Below are 13,262 nucleotides of genomic sequence, written 5' to 3'. Positions count from 1 at the left end.
TGCAGTAGTAACCGAGCCCGCTGGAGTCCTCCACTCACACTGGCCGATACCCCTGGTTTTGCGCCCTCCGATGCTCCTGTGACAAGGGTTTGCTCCGGGGGCTGCTACGCTGTGGAAGGGGTTGTCAGTCGCGGCGTCGGATGAGTCGCTAATTTTAGGGTGCCTCGCCCTCCGGCGTTGCCGTGAGAAACACGGCCTCCGGAGCTGAGTGGCCGGCGGCACGAATCCACAACGTCCGGATGCTAAGCGTGAGCGCCGGACATGCCCCGCACCACCCGGGCGAGGGAGTACGCTGCCATATGAAAGCCTTCAGATTTGAGAATTCAAAAATAACGGCACTGAAGAAGACGTAGATAAGTAGGAGACTGGACGGTGTGCTTGCAGTAAGACCTGTTTGCCCAGCAATACCAGCCATGGCACCTTTCACTTGCAAAGTCGTCAACGCGTTCCAACATGGTCTACCTGGGGTCCATGCCGTCCTAGACTGCCGCGATGAGCTATACAACAGTTTTGCAACGCTCGAGTCAGAAAGCAACGATGATGGCGACATCCTCTTATGGTTTCCCATAACTTTCGCAGCAAAAACAGTTGGGCCTCAAATCATGGATACTAAATTCACGCGTCGAATATCTCTCACATTTTATCCTGACAACTGTTCCTCTGCACCAACATCGCCGTGGATTTCCATCCAGACGGATCTCTATCTGCAAGGAGAAGGAGAGCACAGGATTACCCTTCACATGGAGCAAACTCCGCGCCTTGAGTACTCGCAGCATCCCGTCGCCATGCATATTGTGACACCAACAGCACAAACGTTGCATACGTCAGCAGCGCCTGCCGCGCCTGACGAGTCAGAGCCCCCACCGCTGCTCTTGCCTTCACCAATCTCAACGCAGCCTCACCAAAGGAAGGATTCAGGCAGCTGCCAGCGCTCGGACCCCGTTCCCAAAGAGGGGCAGCCTGATGGCTGTCAGAAAGTGGTTGGGCGAAAGAGGGCGCGTGGGACGGATGATGAAGGCCCTTTGCGAAAGAAAGGACGGCGATGAAGAGCGCCATGCATCACTAGTATTTAGCTAGCAATGATTGAATGCAAACGCCACCAGGCAATCATGTCCCACTCTTTGTAGCGCCTACAACGCTATGAGTCGTTCCTGCACCCAATGAAGAACGCCCAAGAATGAATCACCTGCATGTCCCGACGGGACGGTCCGCTAATGCAGTAGTGTCACACTTGCGTGAACCGCACCAAGTCTCTTTCAGCGGTTCATTCAATTACGATCGCGGGGCTGAGGCGGAGCTGAAGGCCGGGAGCGTGGCAGGTGCGAGTACACCTTCACGCCAACCATTGATCACGGCCACCCCGTAAGCAAGCACATGCCGTCAGGCTTGGCGTGCCTCGCCGGGGGAGCACAGGGGGCCCTTCCCGGTTCCGCGTGGACTAGGATCTTTTTTTTTTTGAAGAGACAACTGTTGGTTCTGGGAGAAAACTGTTGGTTCTGGGACACAACTGTTGGTCCAGACCATGAACGGAAGTTAAAGGCGCAGACGAGACGACCGACAGCTGAAGCGCCTCCTGGTCAACCGTTTGCATCGCGTGACAGGCCGAGCTCGGGCTTCCTCCGAGCTGTTTTGCTTGCTCCAAGTACTCCACCGCGGCAATCTGCACGAGCGTAGATTCTGTCCGCTCCAGAGATCATGGCGACTCACTATCGTGCATGCATGAACCAGGCGCGGCTTGCGAGCCCTGGAGTGCTCTGCGCAGCTTTTCTCGGAAGGCGCAATATATGCGGGGCTACGATCCCGTGTGCACTTTGACCCGCATCGCCGCCCACTCTGTCCCCGCACTGCCCCGTGCTTGCAAACTTGTTAGACTTGGTGAAGACTGTTACCGGGTGCAAGTATATTAGGCTATCAAGAAGTTCAAGTTCCGGTCTAATTAATGATAGAGCAGCGCGCGTGCCGTGACAAGATACTCAGCGAACCGTAAGTTATCACGCTTCGCTCGTGATGCGGCCGGCGCGTGCGGCGCCACGACGCTTGTGCATACAAGCCCGTCGGTTGCCTCCGGAGCATTTCGGCTCCAGAGAATTTCGCCGACCGTTCAGAGACACAGCTTCACAATGCGGGAAGGGCGGGAAATGCGTGCGAGCTGAAAAACTTTATTTTGTGCATTTATTCCAACTGTGATACCAGCCGGGTGCTGTCCTGCGTTTGAGATTGTCTGTCTTGCAACTGCCTGAACCCACTGGGACGGACCGGTCCACTTGTTCGAGGCATTACACTAGTTCAGAATGCTTCCCCGAGCCATCATCCTCCTTTCTTTCATCGCATTCCCAGTCTAGTACCTTGCCCTTGCGAATATTAAGACTGATACTCAGAACGCTTGTGAAGACTAGTATCGAGCTAGTAATTGTAGGTGTGATCCACCGAAAATCGTCTTGTTCGAGGCGGAATTGCGCAATAGCTATGGCCGCGGCGAAGAAGCCGAGAGCGACGGCCACGACACGGTCCTATTCAACTTAGCATCCACTGAACCGCTATGCAAACGAGACCAACCTTAAAAGCCATGGAAATGAATAGGCCGTAACCCAGGATCCCAAACATGGCCAAGACGGTCAGAACGTTTCTGGCATTGTCACCTGCATCCACAGCCATGGAGCCATTCCAGTACATGGCCAGAAAGCCCCAGGAAAGAGGGCCGGAGACAAGGGGCCCACAGACGTAGAGAGGCGCAGTTTGGTGAAGGAAGTGAAGGCAGGAGAGGTTGACAAAATTGAGGACCAGAATGAACTCGGTCCATCCAAAAACCGACCGCACAAACAGGATTATAGAGATGGCGTGCAATAGATTGTTGACACAAAAGTGAATACAGATCGCCATGGTGCTGTCGTCCTTGCGGCCTCGTAAAACAATGCCTATAACAGCGAAGAGCTGTGCAGCGAAGAGAGCAATCCTATATAGTAACGTCATTCTAAGTAAAGTAGAATTGAGACATAACGAGTGTGCGAACATACCAAAAAGCATTCATGCAGCTCGAATCGAGAGCGAAGCCTTGGTTGTGGGTCATGTTTTGATCCCAGATGCGTCTTCCGACGATGGTGCCCTGGTCATGTGGCTCGCGAAGGGTGTAGTAGACAGACACAGACAAGGAGAGACACCATGAGGAGACGCTGGCAAGAGCAGTCAATACGAGACGGGTATCAAACTCCCGTTTGCCAAGGGACTTGACTAAAGCAATAGGTGTCAGATCTGAGACCTCAATAGGCGGTATCGTTTACATACACTTATGCCACTGCATCATGAGGGCCTGTAATGATCGAGTCTAATTGAAATTCCGCGGGTCGGTTCGGTAAAAAGCAGGTGCGTGAATCTGGACGCAAAGTAAAATGCAGACCTGTGAAGGAGGAGGAAAACCAGGAAGTTATATGCATTCCGGGCCCGAGGGCCGACCTGAGGGTTGATGCTGGGACATTGGGGAGGCTCTCTCAGATCCTAGTTTGGCCATGTTGCCTGTGCGAACCATTGGGGCCGGAGCGGGGTCGGCTGTTTTGCTCCGCCGAATGAGCGGGGCCGGAGCGGGGCCGAGGCAGCCGCCGAGGACCGACGTTCATGTCGGTTCACGGATGCACGATTCATGCGCCTGCATGCCAGCGCGTATTGCATGGAGCTTATTGGATGTAAACCTGGTCTACATATGGAATGGCTATGCGCTGTCCTTGTCGCCCAACCCTGCCCCTCAAATCCAGCTTCAAGGCTGCGCTTTCGATGAGGCAGTCGATTGCCCGGTTTCCATCACTACCCATGGTGTCTGGGATTCGTGAGCACGAGAACGTAAATTATGATCACTGCTGATGCCCACCAGATGTCTCAAAGCAAGTTCTGTTGCCACTAGCTTCCGAATGGTCTCTTTGTCACGCTCCTTTTCATGACGAAGGCGGGCGTTGTCCAGCTTGAGGGCCTGGATCCAGTCCTGGAGGCCGATTAACTGGGCCATGACACGCCGATAGCAATCGCCACTCCGAGCCAGTTTCTGCTTCGTGACCTGGTGGCTCCGGACTTCTTGCAGCAGAAGCGCTGGCCCCCAGTGTTCGCGACGGTAGGTGGCCGAAGTAGGCATATTCTCTTTGGTAAAATGAAGTGCGTTTGTGTCTTTCTGGGTCAATTGGCGGTGTTCCGCCCTCATATAGCACGCCGTAGATGCTGTGAGTGGGCCCGGTGGGCCGCCGTTGGCGCCGATCATCCCGGCGCCGGTCCAACCGGGGCACTGAGGCGGCCCGGGTTGTCCCTCAAAGCCGGCACGGAGACTAGTTGCCGTCCGTGACTAACGAAGCTCATGCTTCTCGCTAGCTGATTGTGGAGAATATTGCGAGACTTCAGCAGTGCAAACTTGAATTTACTCCTATTTTAAATTTACACAGTCCAAGACCAAGGAGTGGCCGAACGAAGGTCCGAAAATAGTATTCCGGATCGAGCAAGTTCAGGCGAGCGCCAGCTCGCGTTTCCTAGCGATGACGCGACCGAGCTCCGAAAAGAGTCACATCTCAGCGCATCACAGCCCGCAGCGCTTAGGGATACGAGGTTTGCCAGACGCCGGAGCCTGTTCAAAGGTAAGTCCACCGCATGCGTCGTGAAGGTTGCTGCACAGCTTTGGAAGCGGGCTTCCCACGGGTCCGAGATGGAGAAGACCCGTCCGTCAAATTCCGTCCAAGTAATGCTGGCGATATTTTTCCGTCTTTCCCTGAGCCAGGTTCTGAGTAGAGGCCGGTGCGACCTCTGTATGAAGCCCAGATACATGTCGCCGAAGTCCAGCAAGATAGACTCATCATCATTGAAACTGCGGGTAATAGGTGGCCCATGACTCGCTCGTTCAAGTCGGAATCCCCGGAGCTCATACTTCCGAGCGTTTACTTGCTGCGCTGAAGTTTCTCCATCTTGTTGCGGCCTCCAAATGGTCGACGTTTTGGTGCTTGCTTTGCCATAGTACATATGGGCGGCGCACCATCCACTGATGAAGCATTGGACATGGCTTGCGCAAACCTGTTTTAAGAAGCCCATGCCGCCTCTCAAGCCATCTCGACCGTTACCAATAATGAGTTGAACTTTTTGCGCCCCTTCGCTATGGTGCAACCGGCCATTCAACGTGCTGAATGCAAGGCCAGCTTGTGGCTCCGTTGCGGTGAGGTCGACGCCATACATCCCGGAGTCGACGCAGTCGAGTACCGTATGATGGGCTTCCGTGACTCTGTTTTGTCGCAGGGCGGCACCTGTGTCGTCCTCCTCAAGCTGCCAAGTCACACCACACATGCTCAGCACATTAACCATGTCTGCTACTGACTCCTTGTATCCTGGGACGAAGAATTTCCACGCGGATTCGGCATGATCGGACCCTGGCACGAAGAACTGCAAGGCACGGGAGCCTATGAGAATGCAGCCAGTGTCAAACATCGCTGACAGTAGCGTCACAGGATGTTTGAAGGTTTTGGATAAGTAGTCTACCGGATCGACTCTCATGCTGTAACACTGCTCAAGAATCGAGCTGTATGAGAATGCATCTCTCAGGGTCATGGCATCTGCTAGGCTGAGCTTGTTCACCACGGCCTGCAAGGCTAGCTTGTTGTCTTTGGTCGGAGACATATTGGAGATGAATGAGATTTTGAGCGGACTGAGAGGAAGAGGAAAATGTAACGCAATTCAGACGGCAGATATTCTAAGGCCCCTCTTAAATGGACCTGCTAACATCTTCCGCATGGCGTGGCTAGTTCCAATGATGGTCCAAGTTAGCATCATCAATTCTCAAAATTAATGGCCAGCAGACGGTTGAACTTGGGCCTGCCGGGCCAGGCCAACAGTGACTGGTACTCGGGGCGGTTCCGTAGCAGTGGCGCTGAGGAGAGGGGCCGGGGTGCTAGAGGAGTTGCTGGGAGCGCTACCTGCCCCCGCCGAATAGTTTCCAGTACTTTATGGTCCTGCCCAGGGGACTACCAGTAACTGTGCAAGATCCTACAGTGGGGTTGCTGGTTGACAGCGCGTGCAGCCGCAGCGGCTACCAGCACCCTGTGATTCGAGTTTACCAGCACCTCGTCCCTACCGGCAATAAGGGCTGCGAGGTTGCTGGCGTCATGACGCTACCAACAACTAACACCCAACTGTTACTAGGAGCCCCCGGATGCCACTAACCGGCAATGGGTTCTTACTGGCAACAAGCGCCGGTGGCGTGTCGTCCTTACCAGTAACCTGTCGTCTGCCGCAATGTGGTTGATGGTCACTGCGACACACTAGCAACCGCTAACCCGTTGGGCCGACCCAGTGCAAACCCAACAAAATGGTTACCAGCGACCCAGAAGCAACACTGGCGTCGCATGTACGCCGTATCTCAAGGAGGGTGCTAGTATCTTGTACGGCGGGCTATCTACTCTTGGGTAATGACTGGTAATATATATATCCATCCAGCTCTTCATTGATCATGTCGGGATCGCTTGGATCGCACTCGCGACCCTGCGATCCCAGCACTCCATTCACGTGCCTCATCACGCAATTCCATGGATTGTGAGCATCATATTGAAGAAGGCGAGTTAGTATGCTGAGACGGAAGGGCGATGGGAGGTTTAGTGAGAGAAGACCAAACGGACAGGCACCGCGTTTTAAATACTGAGCCAACCGCAGGCGACTGAGTCCGTATGGTCATGTTTTGGAACCCTCTAGCCATCTGCATGTACGGGCCAACACCCGTCACACCGCGGCGACAGCGGTCAGACTGGCTGCATATTCAGCTCGTCTCGGCACACGCAGTTTCGCTCACACAGATCACGGCACACATGGCATTTCCCTGCGCCCAAAGACATAGTTTAAAGTATGTTTCGCTAGCTTAATCTCGTGCAATGGATTGTACGTCAGTTAGGTGTTCAGCAACTACTTAGAATACACAGCGCAGGCAGCATTTCTTCCATGCCAACTAGGCATGTTATATACATGTCATCCCTCTTTGCTCAAAAATCCTTGCAACACTGCGTCGGGTATTCTCTAGTTCCTGCCGAAGCTGAGACTCTGCTCGTTGCTTAGAGTTCCGCTTTCTTTTTCGAGTGTTGCCGTTTGGACTTATGGATCCGAGGACTAGGCGTTCGCAGATATCCGCTTTCTCGAAATCCACAATCATGATCGTGTTGCCGTCCCACAGTAAGTTTCGCGGCTCTGCATCCCTATGGAGCACACCACGTTTATGTATCGCAACGAGCGCCTCAGAGACGTTTGCGACGAGTCTAGGCTTTATCGTGTCGTTAATGTGACTCAGAGGGCGCCCAGCATAGCTAAGAAACAAGAAACTTGTACATATTCTGCCGTCAAAGTAGTACGGGAGGGCTAGATCGAGGGTGCCGAGAGACACAGGAATATGTATCCCTTGTATGCCACGCAATTCGTCGTACATGCGGGCCTCGTGACGCAGAACACTCGCGTCGGCTTCCTCCACACCTTTGGCGACAAGAGTGTAGCCATAGGTGGACAGGCACACTTTGAAGAGTGATCCATGTAGGCCAGAAAGGCCGAGTGGCATACAATTCGAGTCGCGCCCACGATCTGTGGCTAGTTGCTTCCTGATGCAATGCCTAAAATCTTTGAGGTCAAGGTGGCTTGATCCATGGTCCAAGACGTTCGGGCAGCCTTTGTCGATCGCATCTCTAAGAACCAGTCCGCGAAGACATTGGTGAGTGCAATACTGCCGTTGTTGTATGTTCCGCTGGCGAGTACCTCGTCGCTGAACTTCTTTGCTTCCTCTTGGATTGGCTCTCTGCGATGACCTTGTAACTCTCGTGCTCGAGGCCGCCGGATCTGGCGTCGGCGACGGGCTATCCGATTCATCGTCTTCGTGTTGACGTAAAGGGTCGTGACCCATTGCCAGGCAATAGGCTCGATAACGAGTATGGATCGGCGACCGTGCGAACCCTTTCCAGCGCTGCGGTTTATAGGGGGTCTCGTGTTGTGGCTTGCGCGCGGAAACCGGGACGTCTTCCAGCATCTTCTCGTACTCCACAGCCCAAGTCCCAAGCTTTTCGGCGGCATCAAACCACGACTGTGGCGGTGGCTCCTTCCGAGCAGCCCGGAGCACGAAAGCAAAGACTTGTGCAATAGCTGTCCGATGCAGTCTGGTCTCATCGTCGTCCACAACGTCCAGGTTTGGCACCTGTATTGAGTAGTAGACAATGGACGGATTCTCGGTCGGGATATGCAGGAAGATAAAAACCTCTCCCGTGCAGATGTAGCCGTAAGACGTGCCTAACCCTAACATATAGGAGAATAGCTGCGTGATGACCGCTGCACAGAGGCGCCTTGACTCAAACCCAAAACCTTCCCCTTCTGCGTTGATTACATCATGTTGCGGTCGGATCTCACAACCTAAGCCAGCGACGATCTGATCCCGGCTCAGCTTGTGTGGTGGCTTGTATTCGATCGCAAGAGAAGGGTAGCTTCGTCCGCTTTCATTTCGATAGACGCAGAATTGATCCGCTCGTCGGTTTCCTCTACCCTGGGCCCGGCGCCTTTGGACACCAGTCGAAGTTGCCTGGATTGTCAGGCCCTCTAGAGATTCAGACACGGATTCCTCATCTGGACCTAGGTTCATATGGCTCTTGAACGTCACCGTGCCTTGCATATCGAGGTTGTCCCGCAGACGCCGGTTCCGGTACACTTCGTCAAGCAGTCTCTGAACAGAAATTTCGACCGTATCTCGCTCAAAGTTTCGAAGATCATTTTCGCTGCTGATTGGCCTGTTCAACGATGCGATATAGTCCACCTGATTCGAAGATGGGCAAATAGTGTCAGTAAAAAACGCATCGTCAGCTGCTAGCTGGTTCCACGTCTCTTCTTGCGCCGCGGCGAAGCTGTCCCAGGGGATGATCCGCCGTGGAAACTTGCGGCCTGTGGGCTTAGTGGGCTCTCCCTGTGTCGTCAGGCTCTTGTCCGTAACTATGTCAATTGCCAGACTGAGTTGATGGCAGGCCTCGAGGTAGTCTGTGACTGTTTGTGGTCGCGCAGCGGCGGCCAAGGTTTCGGCTTCTTCCCGTCGGCGTTCGGATTCGTCAAGTAGTCGCCGTAGTCTTGCGATTTCGTCTTCTTCCATGTTGGATCGGTATGGAGAGCGTACTGATTGATCAAGTCACGCCAATGGTGATGGCGTTGGCAGGTCAAGACGATTGTTTGTTATTGTCACGTGACTCCCCCCCCCCCCCGGTAGCGGTGTTAAGAACAGCATCGGAAACAGCTGCCAGGCCGCAGCCACGTCAGGCTGACTTCCAGCCGCTTCCTGGGAAGTCGCACCACGTGAGTGACCCAGTGAGGCGTGCCTCCTGTAAGTACGTTGCCGCATGCTCGAGCGCCTGGTCAGTCATGGCCAAAGGGACTCATTACATTTGTTCCATGAGCCTAATATACCGCAGTCACCACAATCAAGCTGCGGGCGCTACTTGGACTGCGACGTGGTCTTTATAGAGCGCGCATGTGAGTACAATGGGGACATCGTCGACTGCGGCTCCTGCCTGTGCACCAGAACTGAGCGGCGAAGTAATCACGAGTCCTTCAGCCGGCACATCGCCCTGCTGTAATCGGAGTTGCTCACCGTGGTGGGTTGGTCCTCGTTCCCTGACCACCACAGAGACCCTGTGTCGGCAGCCCGCGGGCTCACTGGTGGAGACACAGTCACTCCGTACAAGGCTAGTATGATTGGCGATCCGGAGCGAGCTGAAGGCCAGACATCAGGAAATGCGTCCTTGGCTGATTCAGCTGCGTGGAATCGGCCGTCAGCACGCGCAAGAATCGGATTGAGCGGCATCTAGGTGGCTCTATGAATCAGGGACTACAGGGGCCAAGCTCAGCTCATGTGATGCCAGCCAGTGCGGGACAGCCTCGTCAGGCAAAACTCCTTGCCGCGTTCGTAACGAAGCCGCTGCCCACCCACTAATGTCGTCCATGTGAGTGAGATGAGTAGGTGCGAGACCACCGAACTTATGAAAAATTACCTGAAGCCGGAGTAGATGCGCGATAGTAAATGCACAACAGAATTGCTCGACTTCTTGGCCGATCTCCCTCTTGCTGTCAAGCAAGCATCAGCGTATATGGACCGGACAGGGATGACTACCACGCGGTATTTACGACATTGTTGTTCGAGCGATGCAAACTTTGTGAGTCTCCTGAGTAAGGATTTCGAGGACCGGGGCCGGTATAGGAATACCGCAAACACTCAAAATCCTATCGCGACAACATGGCTCGTTTCGTTTCGTCAACTCTCCCCACTTGCGGCTCAGCTGCTGAAGTTCATGTCATTCCTTGCCGAGAAGGATATTCCCCGGAGTATCCTTCCTTCAACCGACGATGAGTTGGAGATGGACGAGGCAATTGGCGCCTTGAGAGCCTACGCTTTTATTACTCAGCGAGCCTCTCAAGCGTCATACGACATGCATCGGCTTGTGCGACTAGCAACGAGAAACTGGTTGAGCCAAAAAGATGAGCTTATATTATCTGTCGGGATTGTGGTGCAACACCTCAACAAAGTCTTTACATGGCCAAAACATGAGAACCGAGAGACTTGGGTAACGTATCTACCGCACGCGATGAGAGCGTTGGAGTTACACGACAGTTCAGCCGGCGGCGTGGACAAGTCGACCTTACTCTGGCATGTGAATCAAGCCAATTATATTCTGGGAAGGTATTAGAGCTCGGAGGGACTTTCCTTGAAATTGCTTGAACTTCACCGATAGATGCTTGGCGACGAGCATCCAGAAACGCTCATTAGTATGAACAACCTTGTAAATGTTCTTGCCAACCAAGGAAAGTATAAAGAGGCCGAAGCGATGAGTTACGAGACGTTAGCGCTATATCGAAAGGTGCTCGGCTACAAGCATGTATTCACACTCAAGAGTATAGGCAACCTTACACAGGTGCTTCTCCACCAGGGGAAGTACGAGGATGCCGAGGCGATAAGCCGCGAGATGTTAGCGCTATATCGAGAGGTGCTTGACGACTATAATCTATATACACTCGTGAGTATAGACGACCTTATAGGTATGCTTATCCGCTAGGGGAGGTATAAGGAGGCCGAGGCGATGATTCGCGAGACGTTAGTGCTATTTCGAAAGGTACTCGGCGATAAGCATCCATGCATACTTAGCAGTATAGGCAACCTCGTAAATGTGCTTCTCGGGCAGGGTAAGTACGAGGAGAGCGAGGCGATGCATCGCGAGACGTTAGCGCTACGTCGAGAGGTGCTCGGCGACGAGCACCCGGACACGCTTACGAGTAAAGATAACCTTACACAAGTACTTCTCAATCAGGGGAAGTAAGAGGAGGCTAAGATATAGCGTAGAGTGCACTACGCGTTTCTTCCTAGACCTATCTATTAACGATCGTGTCGCGTCTACTATCTTATTGCCTTTGTTCTGATTGGCATGACTCTCCTTGCATGGTTTAGCAACGGCGCTCGTGTCCCGAGGCTCATGTATCTGACCGGCTGCCTAGGAAGCCGTGCGGCATCCATGGTCATTATTGGTTGATGAATGGCCGAGGCAAACGACCTGGACTCATGCATGAAGCCATGTCCCGGCGCGTTTATGCGCTGATCTTTTGGTGAGAGGCATGCAGGCGGCAAGAATTAAAATTAACATTTAATGTGCGTGGGGTGTGCGTAGTGTTCTGGTTGCCTGTATTGCTCGCGATGACCGATGTCGGCGAGACTGCGCTAAGGTACGCAGGCGGGAGGGAAACGGTGGGTTACTCCGTTTTAGCCGCTATCAGCTGACAAAACGGTGGGGACCAGGAAGGGGGCAAGGTGCGCCATCCTCCAGACTTGGACGATAACAGCCCCGGAAGTGGAGGCACATGGCGACGAATCTCGCGGGCAGTAAACATGGCCAAAGAGCTGGACGGGATCCCGAATTCTCTTATGGCTATGGTCGTATGTGCTTAGATGATGAGGCAAATCGACTTATAGCCAGCGAGGCCACATAAAGAACAAAAAGACAAAAAACATACAACAGCCGGTGTTCGCTGGTCGTCACCGACCCAACTACTAATCTGCCCCTTACCAGGTTAACTATGGGAGAGCGGACGGGATCCCGTGCTTTCTAGTAGGTATGGTCGTATGTACTAGAAGTCGAGCAAATTTGCCTTATACTGCTTCCTTGACCCAACGCAGTACCGCAACCCCGGAGACATGACAAAAGGACTTCCAGTTGAAGTGAGTCAGTCGGTGTGACTGATCGCGAGAACGACTGTCGCATTCCTTTTGACTAATGTTGTGTTGCGATCGGTTTGAGGCAGACGGCCGTTGAGGCTCCCCACTTGGCTCCACGAACTAAGTTTCACGATGGCACCACACCATGTCCAACATGTGAAGATCTGGTGTCTCGCATTCTTGGCCTACATACGAATGCCTGGAAATTATGGTGTTGAGAGATGAAATGCAATTGCGAGTGCGTGTGTGCGCATGGTTAGAGCAGCATTGAGGTTCATGCCCTGTTTCGCCAACTAGCCTCGAAGCTGCATGTGGGAGGATTCAGGTAGCTCCCGAAAGCAACCAACTGGATCATCTTTCGCAATGATAAACCAGCCCAGAAAACGACGAGAGCCTCTCGGGTAGGCATCGCGCATTCACATTCACTGCAATCCACGTGCACGGACGAGTCGTGGTCCCAGACTCCCATATCCCCATCGGCAGCAATCTGCTAAAGCAGACTGGCTGAGTTTGGACGTGAGGTGGATTATTTTGGTGCTTGACCCGCTTTGTTGGTAGCAGTAGTGCGAGCCCTGGTATCCACATGTCGCCATGCATCAACGTGCTCATCCAGTAACAATCGTCTGCCCAACAAGGGGAGGTCTCACCAGATCGCCACACAGTCCGGTATATACAAAATTAACGTTGCATTTCTCCAACAATTGAGAAACGTCCTCCGTGGCGCAATTGGCTAGCGCGTCTGACTGTTAATCAGGAGGTTGGAAGTTCGAGCCTTCCCGGGGGAGTTTCATGATCTCAACAAGATAATTTTTTGGATGGTTCTACGATTCATCTAGGCGTCTCTCCTTTTTTGTTCGCGTTCCTTTTTTTCCTCTTTGCTTTTAATTTGATCTCTATTTCACAGCGCACTGGCGTGAAACATTTCACACTGTTTAATGTATCAATTGTTCAGTATAACAGGGACTCGCCGCAGCTAACGCTTGTTTTGCAAGTTCAATGATTTCCGCCAGAGGATGCGGCCGAGACCGAGAAAGGCCACGAATCC

The 13,262-nt window shown here is 53.2% G+C and overlaps 2 protein-coding genes and 2 non-coding genes across 4 annotated transcripts; 1 reads left to right on the top strand and 3 right to left on the bottom strand.

Annotated features, from left to right (window-relative positions):
* Positions 1-2,276: 2,276 nt before the first annotated feature.
* On the bottom strand, positions 2,277-3,301 carry JDV02_010553 (uncharacterized protein; the record flags this gene model as incomplete). Its single annotated transcript, XM_047992302.1, has 4 exons — positions 2,277-2,510; positions 2,557-2,953; positions 3,015-3,228; positions 3,283-3,301. The coding sequence occupies 4 exons, from the start codon at positions 3,299-3,301 to the stop codon at positions 2,277-2,279; spliced, it is 864 nt and encodes a 287-aa protein (XP_047848316.1).
* Positions 3,302-8,513: 5,212 nt separating this feature from the next.
* Positions 8,514-9,112, bottom strand: JDV02_010552 (uncharacterized protein; the record flags this gene model as incomplete). The annotated part of the gene is made up of 2 exons (XM_047992301.1): positions 8,514-8,554; positions 8,605-9,112. The coding sequence occupies 2 exons, from the start codon at positions 9,110-9,112 to the stop codon at positions 8,514-8,516; spliced, it is 549 nt and encodes a 182-aa protein (XP_047848315.1).
* A 2,896-nt stretch (positions 9,113-12,008) lies between these two features.
* JDV02_010880 lies at positions 12,009-12,124 on the bottom strand. The gene has a single exon (XR_007157330.1). It is a non-coding gene; the product is annotated as a 5S ribosomal RNA (ribosomal RNA).
* Positions 12,125-12,928: 804 nt separating this feature from the next.
* On the top strand, positions 12,929-13,002 carry JDV02_010551. Its single transcript has one exon. It is a non-coding gene; the product is annotated as a tRNA-Asn (tRNA).
* Positions 13,003-13,262: the final 260 nt, after the last annotated feature.

Source organism: Purpureocillium takamizusanense, chromosome 13 (genome assembly GCF_022605165.1).
Source record: "Purpureocillium takamizusanense chromosome 13, complete sequence".
NCBI classification, from domain to species: domain Eukaryota; kingdom Fungi; phylum Ascomycota; class Sordariomycetes; order Hypocreales; family Ophiocordycipitaceae; genus Purpureocillium; species Purpureocillium takamizusanense.
The sequence above is the reverse complement of the archived record's forward strand: the minus strand, read 5'-3'. Positions and strand labels throughout refer to the sequence as shown.